This window comes from Tetrahymena thermophila (genome assembly GCF_000189635.1).
Source record: "Tetrahymena thermophila SB210 genomic scaffold scf_8254638, whole genome shotgun sequence".
Classification (NCBI taxonomy): Eukaryota; Ciliophora; class Oligohymenophorea; order Hymenostomatida; family Tetrahymenidae; genus Tetrahymena; species Tetrahymena thermophila.
Window position 1 is genome coordinate 579,358 of NW_002476407.1, and position 15,371 is coordinate 594,728.

A 15,371-nucleotide genomic window follows, 5' to 3' on the forward strand; every position below is an offset into this window, starting at 1 on the left:
TCATAATAAATAAAAATAGCTGATAAAAATTTTAATGTTTATATATTTAAATCAACTTCTTTTTTTAGAATTTAATAAACAAAATTATTATTTTTGTTGAAACTCATTATTTTTAATATGCTTTTCACGCATTTTAAAAATTATTTTCATATAATTTATATTTTTTAATGAATAAATTCAATTAAATATTTCTAAAATACTAAAAAATCTTTTAATATATCTAAATTATTTTATATTTATTTTAAATATTTAAAATGATATTTTAAAATTTTAAGCATTTTATTTAATAAATAAATAAGTTACTTTTGCTTTTATTTAATTAATTAATTTAATTTAGTTTTTAGAAAATAATCATTTTATTATAATTCTAATCTTTGTTTACTCTCAGATTATTGTAATGATGCAACTCTATAATTTTATTAATTTGTGGTCCATAGCTTAAAATCTAATTTGACAAAATGCTTTATAAACCCAAAAAACTTTTAAGCATCTGTCTATTTATCTATCTATCTTTAAAGAGAAACAAAATTTTCTTCGTTATTAAGTAATTTCTTGATTGTATTTATTTATTTGTTAAATTGATATATATTTAGATACTAGGAGATTGTAAATAAAATACAAACAAATTAATTATAAAGCACACATTCATATAGCAACAGAGAGCGATAATCTTGTCAAAACTCTAATAGGAATAATTTACAAGTGAGAGAAAAGACAGATTATCAAAGGAAAATAGAATTCTAGAATTAGAAATATTCATTTAAAATATAAAATTTGGCTTCATATTAAAGTGATTACAAACACCAAATCGATTATAGATTAATTGTTGACTAAATAATAATAAGATGATTGTTAATAGAGCGTACCTTTACTTTGCATTTAAAATAAAAGATGCTATTTTTATAGGAGATTTTAATTCGCCTCATGTAAAACTATTTTTTTGTTAAATGAGAAATATTTTTTTAAGAGAATAAAGCTAAATAGGCTAAATTCTTCTCTTTTATGCTCTAAAAAAGTTTACCTTACTTAAAAGCTAAATAAAAAATGATTTGTTTTTAACTAATATAGGAAAAAGATTTTCTCATTACCAATAAAATAACAACAATCATTAATTGTGCTCAAGGGTAGATAAGAACAATAACTCACCCTTTTCCTCTTAAAATCATAGAGTTCAATTGGAAAGATTCAGATGATTAAGTAAAGAAATTGTTTAACAGAATAAGATCTAATTAAAGGATAACAAACAATTTTTATTATATTTCAACAGATAATTTTGGATGAAAAGGATGAAAATATAAATAAAATATATGATGCAATATATGAAACTGTTGATAAAGGAGAGAGTGTTTTAGTTTGCTCGATGCGAGGACAAAGTAGAGCTTTGACTCTCATATCGGCATTTTTTATGAAAAGGTAAAATTTTAGCTTAGAAATATTGAATTAACTTTTAATAAAGACTCAAAGTCTAAAAAAAACAATTATTGATAACCATAAATTTATTTGATTTAACTATATAAAATATTGAAGGTATAAATGGACTCTATATAAAACTCTAGAATTTATGAATTCTAAAAGATCTGACTTTGAGATTAGGGCTAATTTTCTAAAATAGCTTGTTAATTTTGAAAAAAGACTATTTGGGGATGATCTTAGTTAGTGTTCAAGGACTTGGAAAGGTAACTAAAGATTACATCTTATTAATAGAAAAAATAAGGAATTGATTTTTCAAAATAATTAATAAAAATTTTTTGTTCTATTGTTTTTTAGTGTGGTTGTGAATGAAGGCTAATTTTTCATTAATTGGTTAATAATTAATTTTAATTTGAAATTTCTTGATTAATCACCACAATATTTAATTAAAATTAAAAAGAGTATATATACATGATGGAGTATTTATTTTAATTATTTATTAACAAAAAGATGATAACAATCAAGAACCAGAAGCAGAAATGATGAAAAACACATTCTTAAATTCACAAAAGCAAATTCCATTTCCTGAAGTTTAAAAATAAAAAACTCTGAGCAATTCAATGCAAAAATGTAATTAATTATTTTTAATTAAATTCTTAAGATAAATTTTAATTTGATTAATGTAAACTCAAAGCAATTCAAAAAATCTGTTGGAGTACAGAAATAGCTTAAGAAATGAAAGAAGACTAAAATATTAAGAATGAAAATAAATTAAATTAATAATTACAAAATAAAAAGCCTATCTTGAAGAATAAAGCTGAGAGAAATGCCTATCTTTCATAAATAGAAGAAATAGGAGTAGATAATAAAGTAAATTGTTTATTTACATTTGTATTTATATGACTTTTACTCGTTTTGTTATAGGATTTAAAAGAAAAAGATCCAAATTTGGCATAATTGGAGCAATATAAAAACGAATTTTTAACAAACTCACTCCTTAAATCAGAAAGCAAAACTTATGAACAAATATATAAAAGGGATATGATGAACTTATCTCGTGAGTCTCCTATCCACCTAAGGAAGAAGACTACAGATTTATCACTGCCAAATTTTTAAGTGATTGATTGCAAATAAAAAATAAATATGAACGAATAAAATCAATAAAATAATAATACTGGAAATAATCATTTAGATCTAAATTAAAAGAATTAAGACTTTATTTAAGTAAACAAACAAGAGAAAAATATGGATCAGTAAATGAGAGAGTCTAAATTTTTGAAAGACTAGCCATTTTAAGGACAACAAAATAATGCTCTTTTTTAAATTAAATCTAATTAAATTAATGGAGTGTCACCTAATCTAAGCAGGAATCCAACACCTTAGCAGTAAAAATAAAATAAATAGTATAGGAAAAGTCCAATACCACTACCTTTTCACTCAAGAAGATTTATGTATAAAAGTAATAATGAAAATAACATAAATAATGAATAAAACAATTTAAACGGCTAATTAAATTAAAATACCTACAATTTATAATCAGAAGAACAATCAAATAAAGATAATTTAAACTTAACACAATATATACAACCTAATTTATAATAGCATACTCGCTTTCAAAATAACTAACCTTCTAATAATAACTTCTAAAATAGTAATAGTAGCTTGGCAAATAATAGTATTAGAGTCCCAACTAAGAAATTAAGTTAAGACTAAATTGAAAATAATGAAAATGATACTAATAAACTAGAAAATTTTAAGATCAATCCTAATTAGATATCTTTACCTTCAACAAATAGAAATAGCTAAAATCAATAAATTATAACTACTCCTCCAATAAATTAACAAAATGTATAAAGTATTGGCAGTACATCTTAAGTTCCACAAAGTAATATGGCTTTGGTTAACTTGAATGAATTAAATAACTCAAGTTTTCATTAATAACAGCCTAACTCATCTTTTAACCATTCATTTAGAAGCAATAACATGAACGCAACGAAGGTAGCTAACTTTAGAAAGTTATCTTCTTCAAATAATAACAGCCCAGATCATAAATCTTCAACATAAAACTATTTCAAAAATGGGCTTCAAAACGGTAATTAGAATAATTAAATCAATAAAATACCTATACAATAATATTCAACTCCAAAAAATCCTTAAGACCTAGGCATTTTATCCTCAAAAAAGAAGAATACGTTTAGCTTTTACGACAATAACTCAAATAATAATCAACTAAACAATTCAATTATTAAAAGTCCTTATGCAAATTTTTTACCTTCTCTGAAGGATAAAACATAAAAGTTTACATTACCAAAAAAAGGGATTTACAGTCACCATAACCAAGAAGTTTCAAATACAGAAGGCAATTCTCCAGTGAATTAAAACTAAAATAACTTTGTTTTTACTGAAGTAACTATTGATGGATACTTAAATTAAGACCTTGTCCTAAACTAAAACCATTAAAACTAAGAGTCTGATTAGTTTAAGTTGAATCTTTAAAAAGCAAGAAACACAGTGAATTCCAAAGATAACCCTACAGCAATTTAGGCAGTTCACCCAAGAGACCAAAGATCATTTTCAATGTAAATTGCTATTTTCTGTTAAAATTTTTAAACTTAAATTTTATAATTAAAAAACTGAAATATAAAATAAAAATATTTTTGAATAAAAGGGCTGAACAAAGAAGAATTCAGACTGAATAATCAGCTGATACTTATTTACAGTAAAAAAAAAAATAAACTATTTAATAAATTAATAATACAACTTGGCTAACTCCTAAAGAGTTAGATCCAATATAAAAATTATAAAATCCCATAAAGTCTATTTCAATAAAAACATATGAGAAAAAGACTCCAAAGTACTTTAAAAATGTATTAAGAAAAGAACCACTTTTTTAACAATAATAATAATTAACAAATATCACTTTGTCTTGAAGATCATTTGTTCAGTTTTAAATGATAAAATACAACTACAAAAAAAAAACACACTTTGATATTTTTAATTTCATTAAGCTCTACCTCCTAGGTATAGACCTAGTTTACCTTCTTAATTAAAATTGAAAAAGAAAGAATACTATATATAAACCTTTTACTATTAACTATTAAAATATAAATTTATCTTGTAAATAATATGAAATAATTAAATTAACAAATAATATTTTAGTAATAAAAAGTTTAAAATCTATAAATTTAATATAACAATTCATCTATCTATCTACGTATTTAACTATCAATAAAATAAACTCTTCATTTTCGAAATTAACAACAAAACAAAGATAGTTAGTTCATTACAAATGAAAAATCAAATCTGATAAGAATTATATAATATATTAAACATTTTGCATTCCATTTTTAGTTAGTGAGTGATTAAGGAAGAATTTCACCAAAAATTTATTTTATATTAATTATTTTTTGTTTTAGTTTGTTTGTTTGTTTTTCACATTATCATATCATTAGATCAATAAATTAATACACATTTCAATTCTTTTTCATGATTGTAGATTATTTACTCTTATCTTGCTTATCTTTTGTTTCCTTTTTTATAGAAAGAAGCAGAGAGGGATTCTTAACTCTGACGATTTCATGAATATCCTACAGACGTCCTTCCATCAAAGATAGCTTAGACTTTAGACTCATGTATTTATAAGTAATGATTTATCTAATAAAATTATCATCACTGCATTCAAATTCAAAACTCATCACTTCGATATTCTTATATTCAGTTTCTTAGTTTATTTCAAGTCTTCCAGATCCATTATCCATAATAGTGAATATGGCATTGTATCTTTTAAAAGAAAAGGAAAAATCAAATATTGTTTAAAAGAAAATTGCATTATAATTGAAAAATTAAAATTTTTATAGCAAATTTACTAGTTATGATTTGTAGCTTTTTCAACTTTATTGAAACATTTAATGCAAATAGCAGGGTATTCATTGAATTCTAAATTCAAGTTTTGCTCAGCTTTAATCTGCTTATAGTTGTTTTGGTCAGCTCTAATATTATTTATAATCAAGAAAAATAAATACATTGGTTAACTTATTTTAAACTATGAATGGCATACTTGTGGACAAAGTGGAAAAAGATATCATTATCGCTACTTACTTCTATTTTAAGGTATTAAGGATTTTTTTCATCACCCTATAAAATGTATTATAATAATTTTTATTTGCTATGAAAGCTACTATAATTAATTAATATATTTAATTACTAGAATGAAAATTCTTGTTCTTAAGGGTTCGTGGTTTTCTAAATCTTAGGTTTCATTTTCATCTCTGTAAAATCTTTATTAAAAAATACAAATATTCTAAAAATTGACTAAGTAATTAATCTAAGCATACCTAATAGTGTAATAAATATCTTTATCATAAATACATCTAAGGCCATCAGCTAAATTATTTCAAAAAATGTCACGAATTAATTAAAAATGTCTTAAATAATCAAAGTAAATTTTACCTAAAGATGGATCCATTTAATCGATTTAAGCAAAATCGAAAGAATTTAATTGCTATTAAGCTTAATGAGTTTCACTAGCAAAGCTTTTTTGAGCCATTTTATGACTATTATTGAGGTACTTTTGATAATTAATTAATTAATTTTGTAAATTTGAAATATATTTTTTGATTTCTTATCTTTTAATTTCAAAAAAAAAACTTAAATCAAATTACTTTACTCTACCATAAAGATATTTTGAATGAATGTATGAATAAATAAATGAAAATTATAAATAAAAATGTTTAAAAATGATAAATAAATTAATAAATCAATTGAATATCTAAAATATAATGCAAATAAAATTTTTTGAAAAAAGAATGCATCTTATTTTTTTAAAAATAATGATTAAATAAACATAAAGAATAAATTTTTTTTAGTGATTGAATGAATGAATGATTGAATAGCAAAGATTTATTTTTAAGATTAATAAATTTAAAATAAATAACTTTTTTGATTCATTTCATTTTAACTGAATTAAAATTTAGATATAAATTATCTTAGTAAAGTAAATATAATTATTAGTAAAAGGCTAAATAAAAGCTTGATGAAAAACAATATACTAGAATTCTAAGAGGATATAGCTAATATAATTAAAGGAATAGCATTCTATGATATTATTGTAAAAATATTTTATTTATTTTTTAAAAGATTGATCTATGTTTAAAGCTTAACTCAAAAAATTTAATTATTAAAGATAGAAAATGAAAAGATTAAAATTGCTGAAAATCCAAACTTTGATCCATATGCAGCTTGGTCGCAAATTGATTTGAAATAATAAGGATATGTAGATGCACAATACTTGAATAAATATCTATCGTAACACAAAATTAACTGCTCAAAATATTACTTTTATTGATTTTTAAATTTTTATTTTTTTAGGGTTAACAGGATTGCTGCTAGTGTGAAAGAGTGTCAGTATATTTTAAATTTATGCACAACGAATAAAAATTAAATGACATAAAATGAGTATAAATAGTTATATTGAAACTTAAATTTAAGAATTTTTGTTAAATTAGGTTTATAAATTTCATTCTACCAAAAACCAACACATAATTGAAAAAACTCTGCCTTTAAAGAAGAGAAATGTAACTTTAAAGTAGACATGCTCACTTTTTGTCTGATTCAGTTATTTTAAGAAACTCTGAATATTTAGCTTCAGAAATATTTTTGTTAGAGATAAAAGGTTTTAGAGAAATTGAAGACCTTCGCAAAAATTTTAAATCTAAAAATCAATACAATATATAGTAAATATTTTAAGTAGTAGACAATGACGGTAGAGGAGTTATTGATTATGAAGTGTAAGCAATTCCCCAAAATTAACTTTTACAGTTAATTTAATGAGAATTATTTATTTATATTTATGTTTTTAAATAAAAAGATTGCATAAGTTTATGAAAAAGAACGGCGTTTAATTCAACGAAGATGAATTCAAAGCATTTATTTCAAGAACTACTGAAGACGGAGACTCAAAGCTTGATTACGAGGAATTAATAGTTTCTTTAATGCCAATTGATCCCTACATATACCCTCACTACAGAGAATAATTTAACCCAACTGAAAATAACTAGTACGTAATAAGAAAAGCTTAAGAATTCAAGACAGACGCTCTAAATCCTCCTGTTTACTTTGAAGTGACAAAAAAAACTTAAAATAAAATAAATAAATCTAATTCATAAGCTAATATAAAATATTATTCTTACAACTATCCGATTAGAAAAGTGTATAATCCTTACGAAAATGGAAGACCTACATATAATTGTGATGAAGGATACATGGGATAATTAAAGAGTTACAGAGATGCCTATTATAACCCAAGCAGAGAAAATACTATTTAGTACACAAATAGATTCCAAGAAGGAATCAGATACCACGATTAGCATTTTGAAAAGTTTTACAAATTCATACACGACAGAGACTAAAGCGAATAGTTGTTCAATAAATTCGGAAAGAGATATGCTTATGATGAAAATATGAATCTTATAAGAGAATAAATGCTTGGATTGGCTGAGCAGTAAGTAAAACCCAAAAAATAGACAGATCAGACTTCAGCTAACAGATCTGTAGCTGATACTCTAAGATTTGCTACAATAGGCAGCAAGACAAACGATAGTTAATATAAATCAAATGACAACGTAAGAACTATTTAAAATAACAAATCTAATGTCGAAGCTAAAAGCAAATAGTAATAAGTTGATGATATTGAAGAATTTGATGAATATTGAATAATTAATTACTGCGTATTTATATATAAATATATGTAGAATAGATTCGAATAGTTATAGATAAATATTCTTTTAGAGTTTGTTATTTACCTAAAAATTTCTTTTTTTAATTGAAAAATAAATAATGTTTTAGGGTATTTAAATTTGTAAATTAAATTAAATAAAATTATAGTTTTACTTTTAATTAGCAAAAACAAACTTTACTTAGTTGACTTATATTGTTTTAAACTATTTTTGAATATTGAAAATACTAAAAATGGATACTGAATTTAGAAAACAAAAAAGACATTTGTTTATACACCTAAGAGATAAAATTAAAATTTTTTTTCTACCAAATATGATTACAAAATTGAATAGTATTAAGCAGTTTAGTATAAATTAAAACAAAATTTTTTTATCTTTAAATTAAGTCTAAATTAAACCATAAATTAATTTAAATTTTTCTGAGACTTACCTTAAAATAAATTATTAAAAATAAAAAAGATGGTTCGATGATATTCTATCTATATTTACAGATGAAATAAATCAAGATCAAAAAAAATTATACAAAATATGCACAGCATATTTTTCTAGGCTAACCTTAATTATTCTGCTTACATTAATAAAAGAAGCTTCTTACAAAATATCTGTAAGATAAAGTAGCAAATGATAGAAAAATCTATAATTTTTTACTAATTGAATGTATTACTTTTAAAAGTTTTCTTTTCTATCAAGCTCTATTAAATACTCCGAAAAATTGCTTTTATGAGTAAATTTAACTATATAGAATTTAAAGAGTAACCTATTCAATACAAAAATAATTACAGCATTTTTTTATTTTTAAAAATGAATAAAATAATATTTTTTGTCAATCGAAAATCGTTTCAATGTAAATAGTAAGCATTTTATCAGAAATATTTAGTTAAGGGAAAAAGCACTTAATCAACATAAATATTGTAATAATTAAACAAATTGTAAGCTTCAAGTGAAAAATCATAAAATTTATATTTTTAAGGTCTGTAAATCAAGTATATTTTTATTACAGACATAGGTTTGGTAATTAAAAAGATTTTTTGAGAAAAGAAAAATTGCTAAATAAAAATTATGATTGTATTTTTTATGGTTTTTATACTTTAGATGAATTTTTTTATAGAAAAATGAGTGTATAAGAAATTAATGGTTTTTAATTTATTTTTTACCTCTTTTTCAAAAGTTAATCTGTAATTAAATATATTTAAAAGTGTTTAAAAATACTTTTTAACTACATGAAATGTCGATTTAAAAGATAGAAAATATTACTTGCATTTATTTTTGATAATATTTCATTTAATAGCTGCATATGTGTTAACTAAAAATTAAATAATTTAATTGAAAATTCATAAATTTTTGATTTAGACATATTTAAAAAATATTTAATTTAGTTGTTAATAATTGTTTCCACTAAAAATCACTTAAGAGATAACTCCAATCAATAAGAAAATATGTTTTTATGCTAAAAAATTTTCAATTGCAAATATGCTTCAACTAATTTGTAAAAGTGAACAAATATATATGAAATAAATATAATTGGATGCTTAAAATAACAAAAAAATCAAACTAAAGGAAAAAAAGACTGATAAATTTGATTAATTGTGAGTAATATAAATATTTGTTAGTAGTAAAAGAAGAGGAAATAAATAAATAAACAAATATAAAAAGTATTTGGAAATAAATAGATGGTTATTGCTAAATGTTAGGGATAATTAAAAGAAAATACATTATCTTATTTATTTATTAAATTACGATGAATTATCTAATTAAAACAAAGATAGGAAAAAATATATAAATAAATATATATAATGCTAATCCATTTTATAATAATTTAGAGAAAGAATTAATAAATTAATTAATTAATTAATTTTGTTTTGATTTTAAATTACTTAGGAATTTTTCAATTAATTAAGTATGTATTTCATATAAATAAAATTAATAAAGAGTATATTTTTATTATATTAACCAATATTTAATTATTTTGTTGGCAGTAAAGGAAAATAAAGGAATTATTTTATTTTAAATATTTATTGATTTGATTAATTGATTATAGATTGTTGTATTTAATATAGTTCTTTTATGTATATTTATTGGTAGATTGGTTGGTTGGTTGGATTAATTATGTTATTCAAAATTTTTGTTACTACTTTGAGTACGTTTGTTATTAAGTTAATGGTTTTAGAGTATTTATATTGAATTAAGAGTATGCATAGATACACTGATAGATGAATGATCGATCAGTATGTATTTCTGTTTTATAGTTTATTTTATAAGTTTTAGTAATAAAGGAATTCACTACTTAGGCATTCAAAAAAGAATTACTAATGTAGATTTTTTTTACAAATAATAGCTCAGTTTCGTTTATTTTTTCACTAACTTAGGTATTAGAGAACTTCAAATGATACTTCTTTTCTGAAATTTTGTAAGGGATTAGTTGCTTTCATTAAATGGCAAAGCTTAATCATTCTATTTACTTCTTAGGCTTTCTAGCGATAAAGACTGATTTTAGGGTTGCGTGCTGAAGATATAACACACTTCTTTAGGTTTTGTAGATGACCTACTGTATCATTTATTAAATTGTTGTTGAAATTGGTAAATCCTTCTCCACGGTTGGTGAGATTGAGTTAAAGAGAAATTAAAGAGTCTTTGAGTACTACAAGAGTTTGCATGATATATTGAATACTAATAGGAGTGAAACTTGAATAGGCAGCATCAATTTGAAGAGATTTTATATTTTTTTAATATAATAAGGCTTAACAAAGGAGTTAAATAGTTTTGTCACATGCTTATTTGCAAGACTGCATATTAAGTTTGAGAGAAGCCAAATTACGCAACTTAGCTATGCCTTAAAAGAGAGGTAAAGCAAGATCTAAGTCAAATGAAGAGTTTGAAATGTTTAAATCTAAGGATTTAATGTTTTGAGATTCAGTATTGTTAATAAAATTGCTCAGATCCTAGAATAAATCTCTTTAGTTGGATGATGAATCAGGGGAGCTTAAGTCAATATGAATATGCTCGAGCTTAGTAAGAGGCTTAAGGAATCTTTCAAGATGTAAACAACTTTAAGTTTATAAGTTATGGAAAGAAAGGCTTAAGTCTGTTAAGTTTTTGAGCTTAGCCATTTAATAAAAGAAATATTCCATATCTTGGCTCTTTGTGTTGGAGTTTAATCCAGCAAAATCAAATTTTTTTAATTTTTCAGCTTTGGCTTTAATTAATTCTGCGAAATATTCCCAGCAAGCGCTATCAATTAGTTAGCCAGGACAAGCTAAGCTAAATTCTTCGAGATTGTAGGTAAATTTGAGCATTATTTCTAGCAATCTAGAAATCACTGATTTTTTCTTGATAGCAGTGGCTTTAGTTTGTAGCTATTTGGATAAATGCATGTTTTATTTTATACTAGCTTAGAGTTACTAGATTTATGCTGCAATTTAAAGATATTAGGGGTGGTTTTAAGGGAATCCTCTCTAAACCATCTGCTAGGCATAGGTACATAACTACTATAATTGCTATTATTGTAAAGCAATGTTTTATTGTAAAGCTTGCATTTATTATTATTATTAAATATTGCTGCTCTAGTTCTATTGTTAATTAAAATCAAGCTGACTATGATTTGGGTGGACAGATTAGTTAATTTGATTCTGTTGACTTTATGCCACAAAATTAGCATTTGCCGATTATTAGTTATATAAATTTTATTAGTTAGAATTGTTTCCATTAATTTGTTAAGTGTTTTGAATTTCATTAGAATATTTAGGCTAGTACTCATTGAATCTGATTTTGAAAATTTGAAGATTAGTGAAAATATTTTCGCTTTTAAATTTAGGTATAATTGCTTTCATTTCGTCTTCTATTTCAATAAGATTACCATCCAAATTTAATTAAAAGTCATTAATAGATTTTAAATAATTAAAAATTTCTAAAATAGAAATACTGCGACGCTAGAGACCGCAGCGTTCTAAATTAATATTGATAGATTCAAGCATGTGCAAATTCGACAGGGTTTCTGTGAGGATTTAATGGCCTTTATCACCAATAGAATTGAAGCCCAAATTGAGTTCCAAATTTCTCAGAGTGCGACACATAATTAATTAGTTGCATAAAACCTACAATTATTCATGCCCCCATTTTTATCTTGAAAGGTTTATTTTTATTTCTTTCAAGTGAGAAAGTTAATTAATTGAAAAAATTAGCCTCTCCATAAGAGCTGGCTAAACATCTAATTAGCAGAAATTTAAATTCATGCTTTACTATTAGCTAGCTCTGCTAAGCTAATCCTTAATGATGCGAATCATTATTTATTCTTCTGTTTCTTATTTACTTTGAGTTGTCTAATCGAGAGAGCATATTTGTCTCAGGTTTTAGTAATTGGCTTCAAGCCATTCAATTAAGTTAGGAACTGAATTATCTAACTAAGATACGTCTTAAACGCATCTACGCAAATCATTTTGCTAGCTTTATCTGCAAGAAATAAGCTACTGTTATTAGGGATTATAAAATTATTCGATTTCCATTTCTTATCAAGTTTGTAGCACTTTAATAAATGAGATAGATAAAATGTAGATGGTGGTGTTGAGATTAATTAATAAATAAAAATGGATTTTTGTTTTTTTTGTTTGTTTGTTTGCTTATTGTTATATATAGGAATTATATGAGTTATTATCAATTCCTTTTTCTTTTTATTAGTTATTAGATTTTCTTATCTTTTTGTTTAATATTATTTGTAATAAATTAAAGAGGTTATCATTCATTATTAAATCTGAAGGTTTTTCAAAATAAAAGGGTAACTAAATAACAAAAATTTTTACTTACCTTTAATTTTTTTTTTTTTCAACTTTGTTTTTCCCTTCTCAGTTAGATTTAGTATTATTTAATAAACAGTAAATTTACAAAAATTATTAAATCCACTTTCTGAGTCTAACTTTTATAATCAAATAAATAAATTAAACCAATAAAAGACTTCGATATCAATATATTAATAATATTAGTTCGAAATTATTTTTCCCTGTCTTTTTAATTTTGATAATTAATTGCCTTCTTTGTCACAGTTTTAATAAAGTCATTTCTATTAATTTAAATACATTCTCATTTACTTTCTTTATTTACCTTCTACTTTCTGCTTACCTTAACTTATAATGTATTAAAATCAACCAAGTTCGCTCACACAAACACTTATTCATTTTTTGATGTGAAATAAACAACTTTATTAATCAATTTATTTTATTTGCAATGTAAATTAATTGCTTCTAAAGCAAAAATTTGTAATTATCAAAAATATAATTAATGGGGCATCACTTTTGATATTTATTTATATATAACATAAAATTTTCGACAATAGATATTCTCGCCCGCTTAGGACAGACCGACGGAATACATAAATTGGCTATTAGAAAAATTTTGATAAGCTGTTTATTTGAAGAAAGGAAAAGAATATTATACTTCTCACATATATTAAATTGAGTGAAAAAACTGAATTTAATATTACTAAATTAAAGAAATTATTTTTTATAAAGATTTTCTCATATTTATTTTGCTCTTTATTTTGATATTTTAACAAGATAGATATGAATATACCAAACGAAGATACACTTTAATTTTTTATTTTTATATTGACAAATTTTTTTACCACCTAATGATTTCCATTACATTGTTTAAGTATTACATTCTATTTTGGAACTTGTACTTCTTTTTAAAAAGTTATACTGCAAACATTTTAAGGTAAAAATTACAAATAAAAAAATACTAGCATATAACAAATAATTACAAAAGTCGAAACAAATTTATAATTTGTTTGTAAACAAATAAATCCAATCTGTATTTGGGATTCTCATGAGCAAAAAAAATAAGATTACAATTTAACGAACTTATATTATTTTATGGAAAATTTATCAATTAAAAATTCTAAAGCTGGAATACAATAAATAAAATTAATCTCCAATCTATTTTCTATTCAAATATTTAAGTTATTATCTTTTTTGAAAAAAGTCAAATTTATCTTCGTTGCTAGTCAAAAATACCCTCTCATTTTGTTAGAAAATGCTTGCATATCTATTAATTTTGAGATATAAAACTAAAAAAATTTTAAAAACACCTATTTTAAACTTAAATACAGCGTTCTTTCTTTTATTTTAACTTATAAATCTTAGCCAGTGCTTTAAAAATGTTTGATTTGATAACGAAATTTATAATTTATCATGCAGTAAATAATTAAAACTATTTGTGAAAAAATTTTAAAGGTATCTTAAGATAGTATATCTGTAATTTATTTATTTTTTTATATTTTAGTTTAAAAAAAGGGGGAAAGGAAAAGCAAATATTTTGTATTTATTTTATAAACCCAAAGCTATTTTAAATTTCTAAAAATTAGTCATGGTTAGATAGAAAATAAATAATCGTCTATTTAATCATTATAAAGTTTTCATAACAATAAACAAATAAATGAATAAATAAAAGCCTTTTTTTTATTAATGGTATTTTGTATTATATAAATAAACCTATCCGATTTACCCATAAACAATAAAAAATTATTAAGAATGAGTGAGTGTAAGTAAGTCAAATCGATTTCGATCTGAACTATTCATTTTAGTATTTATTCAAATTATAAATAAAAAACTTAAGACAGCAATTTTACTTTGGTTAGGTAGATGAATCTAATATCTATTTATTAATCTATCTATCTATCTAAGCGATCAATCAGAAATAAAAATTTTTTATTTCAATTTTTAAGATATAATTATAGAATATTTTGAGTTGCCAAAATTATGATAGGGATATTTTGAGAATTTAAATATTATTTTCAAACTTTAGATAATATGTGTAACTTATTTATTATTGATAACACTGAAGTCTATACTAAATTAATTTATAACTGTTTTCTGCAATTTTATTTTATTTTATTTATGAAAATGGTAAAAAGATTCAAATTTATGAGTGAGTCTCTACATTCAAGCACTTACTATATTTAATGAATGACAAAAATAGTAATATAAGTATTTTTGCTCTAAATCAGAAAATAATGCTTGCTTTTCAAATATTCTTCAATCATATAAATTTAAAAATAAATTTACATTTTAAAAATTTTTCAGTAAAACTGAATAATCTTTATAATAAGTATTAATGATCAAATAGTTTTTATTTCCCCTCAACACATATTTTAATTATTAATTGTTGTTTGCATTCATGAATTTATTTATTTTTTTTTTTTTCAGACAAATTCAAGCAGGTTATTTTTTTTCTTATTAT

At 22.8% G+C, this 15,371-nt stretch overlaps 4 protein-coding genes across 4 annotated transcripts; 2 read left to right on the forward strand and 2 right to left on the reverse strand. All coding sequences in view use genetic code 6, as the record gives it.

Annotated features, from left to right (window-relative positions):
- Positions 1-845: 845 nt before the first annotated feature.
- Positions 846-4,340, forward strand: TTHERM_00190860 (dual specificity phosphatase domain protein; the record flags this gene model as incomplete). The annotated part of the gene is made up of 8 exons (XM_001016663.2): positions 846-926; positions 1,069-1,197; positions 1,268-1,413; positions 1,528-1,676; positions 1,921-2,040; positions 2,105-2,280; positions 2,335-3,989; positions 4,079-4,340. 8 exons carry the CDS (start codon positions 846-848, stop codon positions 4,338-4,340), a joined length of 2,718 nt encoding a protein of 905 aa, XP_001016663.2.
- A 543-nt stretch (positions 4,341-4,883) lies between these two features.
- Positions 4,884-5,956, reverse strand: TTHERM_00190870 (hypothetical protein; the record flags this gene model as incomplete). The annotated part of the gene is made up of 6 exons (XM_001016664.3): positions 4,884-5,190; positions 5,277-5,399; positions 5,468-5,544; positions 5,615-5,687; positions 5,745-5,793; positions 5,860-5,956. The coding sequence occupies 6 exons, from the start codon at positions 5,954-5,956 to the stop codon at positions 4,884-4,886; spliced, it is 726 nt and encodes a 241-aa protein (XP_001016664.2).
- Positions 5,957-6,442: 486 nt separating this feature from the next.
- On the forward strand, positions 6,443-8,120 carry TTHERM_00190880 (EF hand protein; the record flags this gene model as incomplete). Its single annotated transcript, XM_001016665.2, has 5 exons — positions 6,443-6,517; positions 6,593-6,714; positions 6,778-6,864; positions 6,915-7,196; positions 7,277-8,120. The coding sequence occupies 5 exons, from the start codon at positions 6,443-6,445 to the stop codon at positions 8,118-8,120; spliced, it is 1,410 nt and encodes a 469-aa protein (XP_001016665.2).
- Positions 8,121-10,498: 2,378 nt separating this feature from the next.
- On the reverse strand, positions 10,499-12,643 carry TTHERM_00190890 (hypothetical protein; the record flags this gene model as incomplete). The annotated part of the gene is made up of 1 exon (XM_001016666.3): positions 10,499-12,643. One exon carries the CDS (start codon positions 12,641-12,643, stop codon positions 10,499-10,501), a length of 2,145 nt encoding a protein of 714 aa, XP_001016666.1.
- Positions 12,644-15,371: the final 2,728 nt, after the last annotated feature.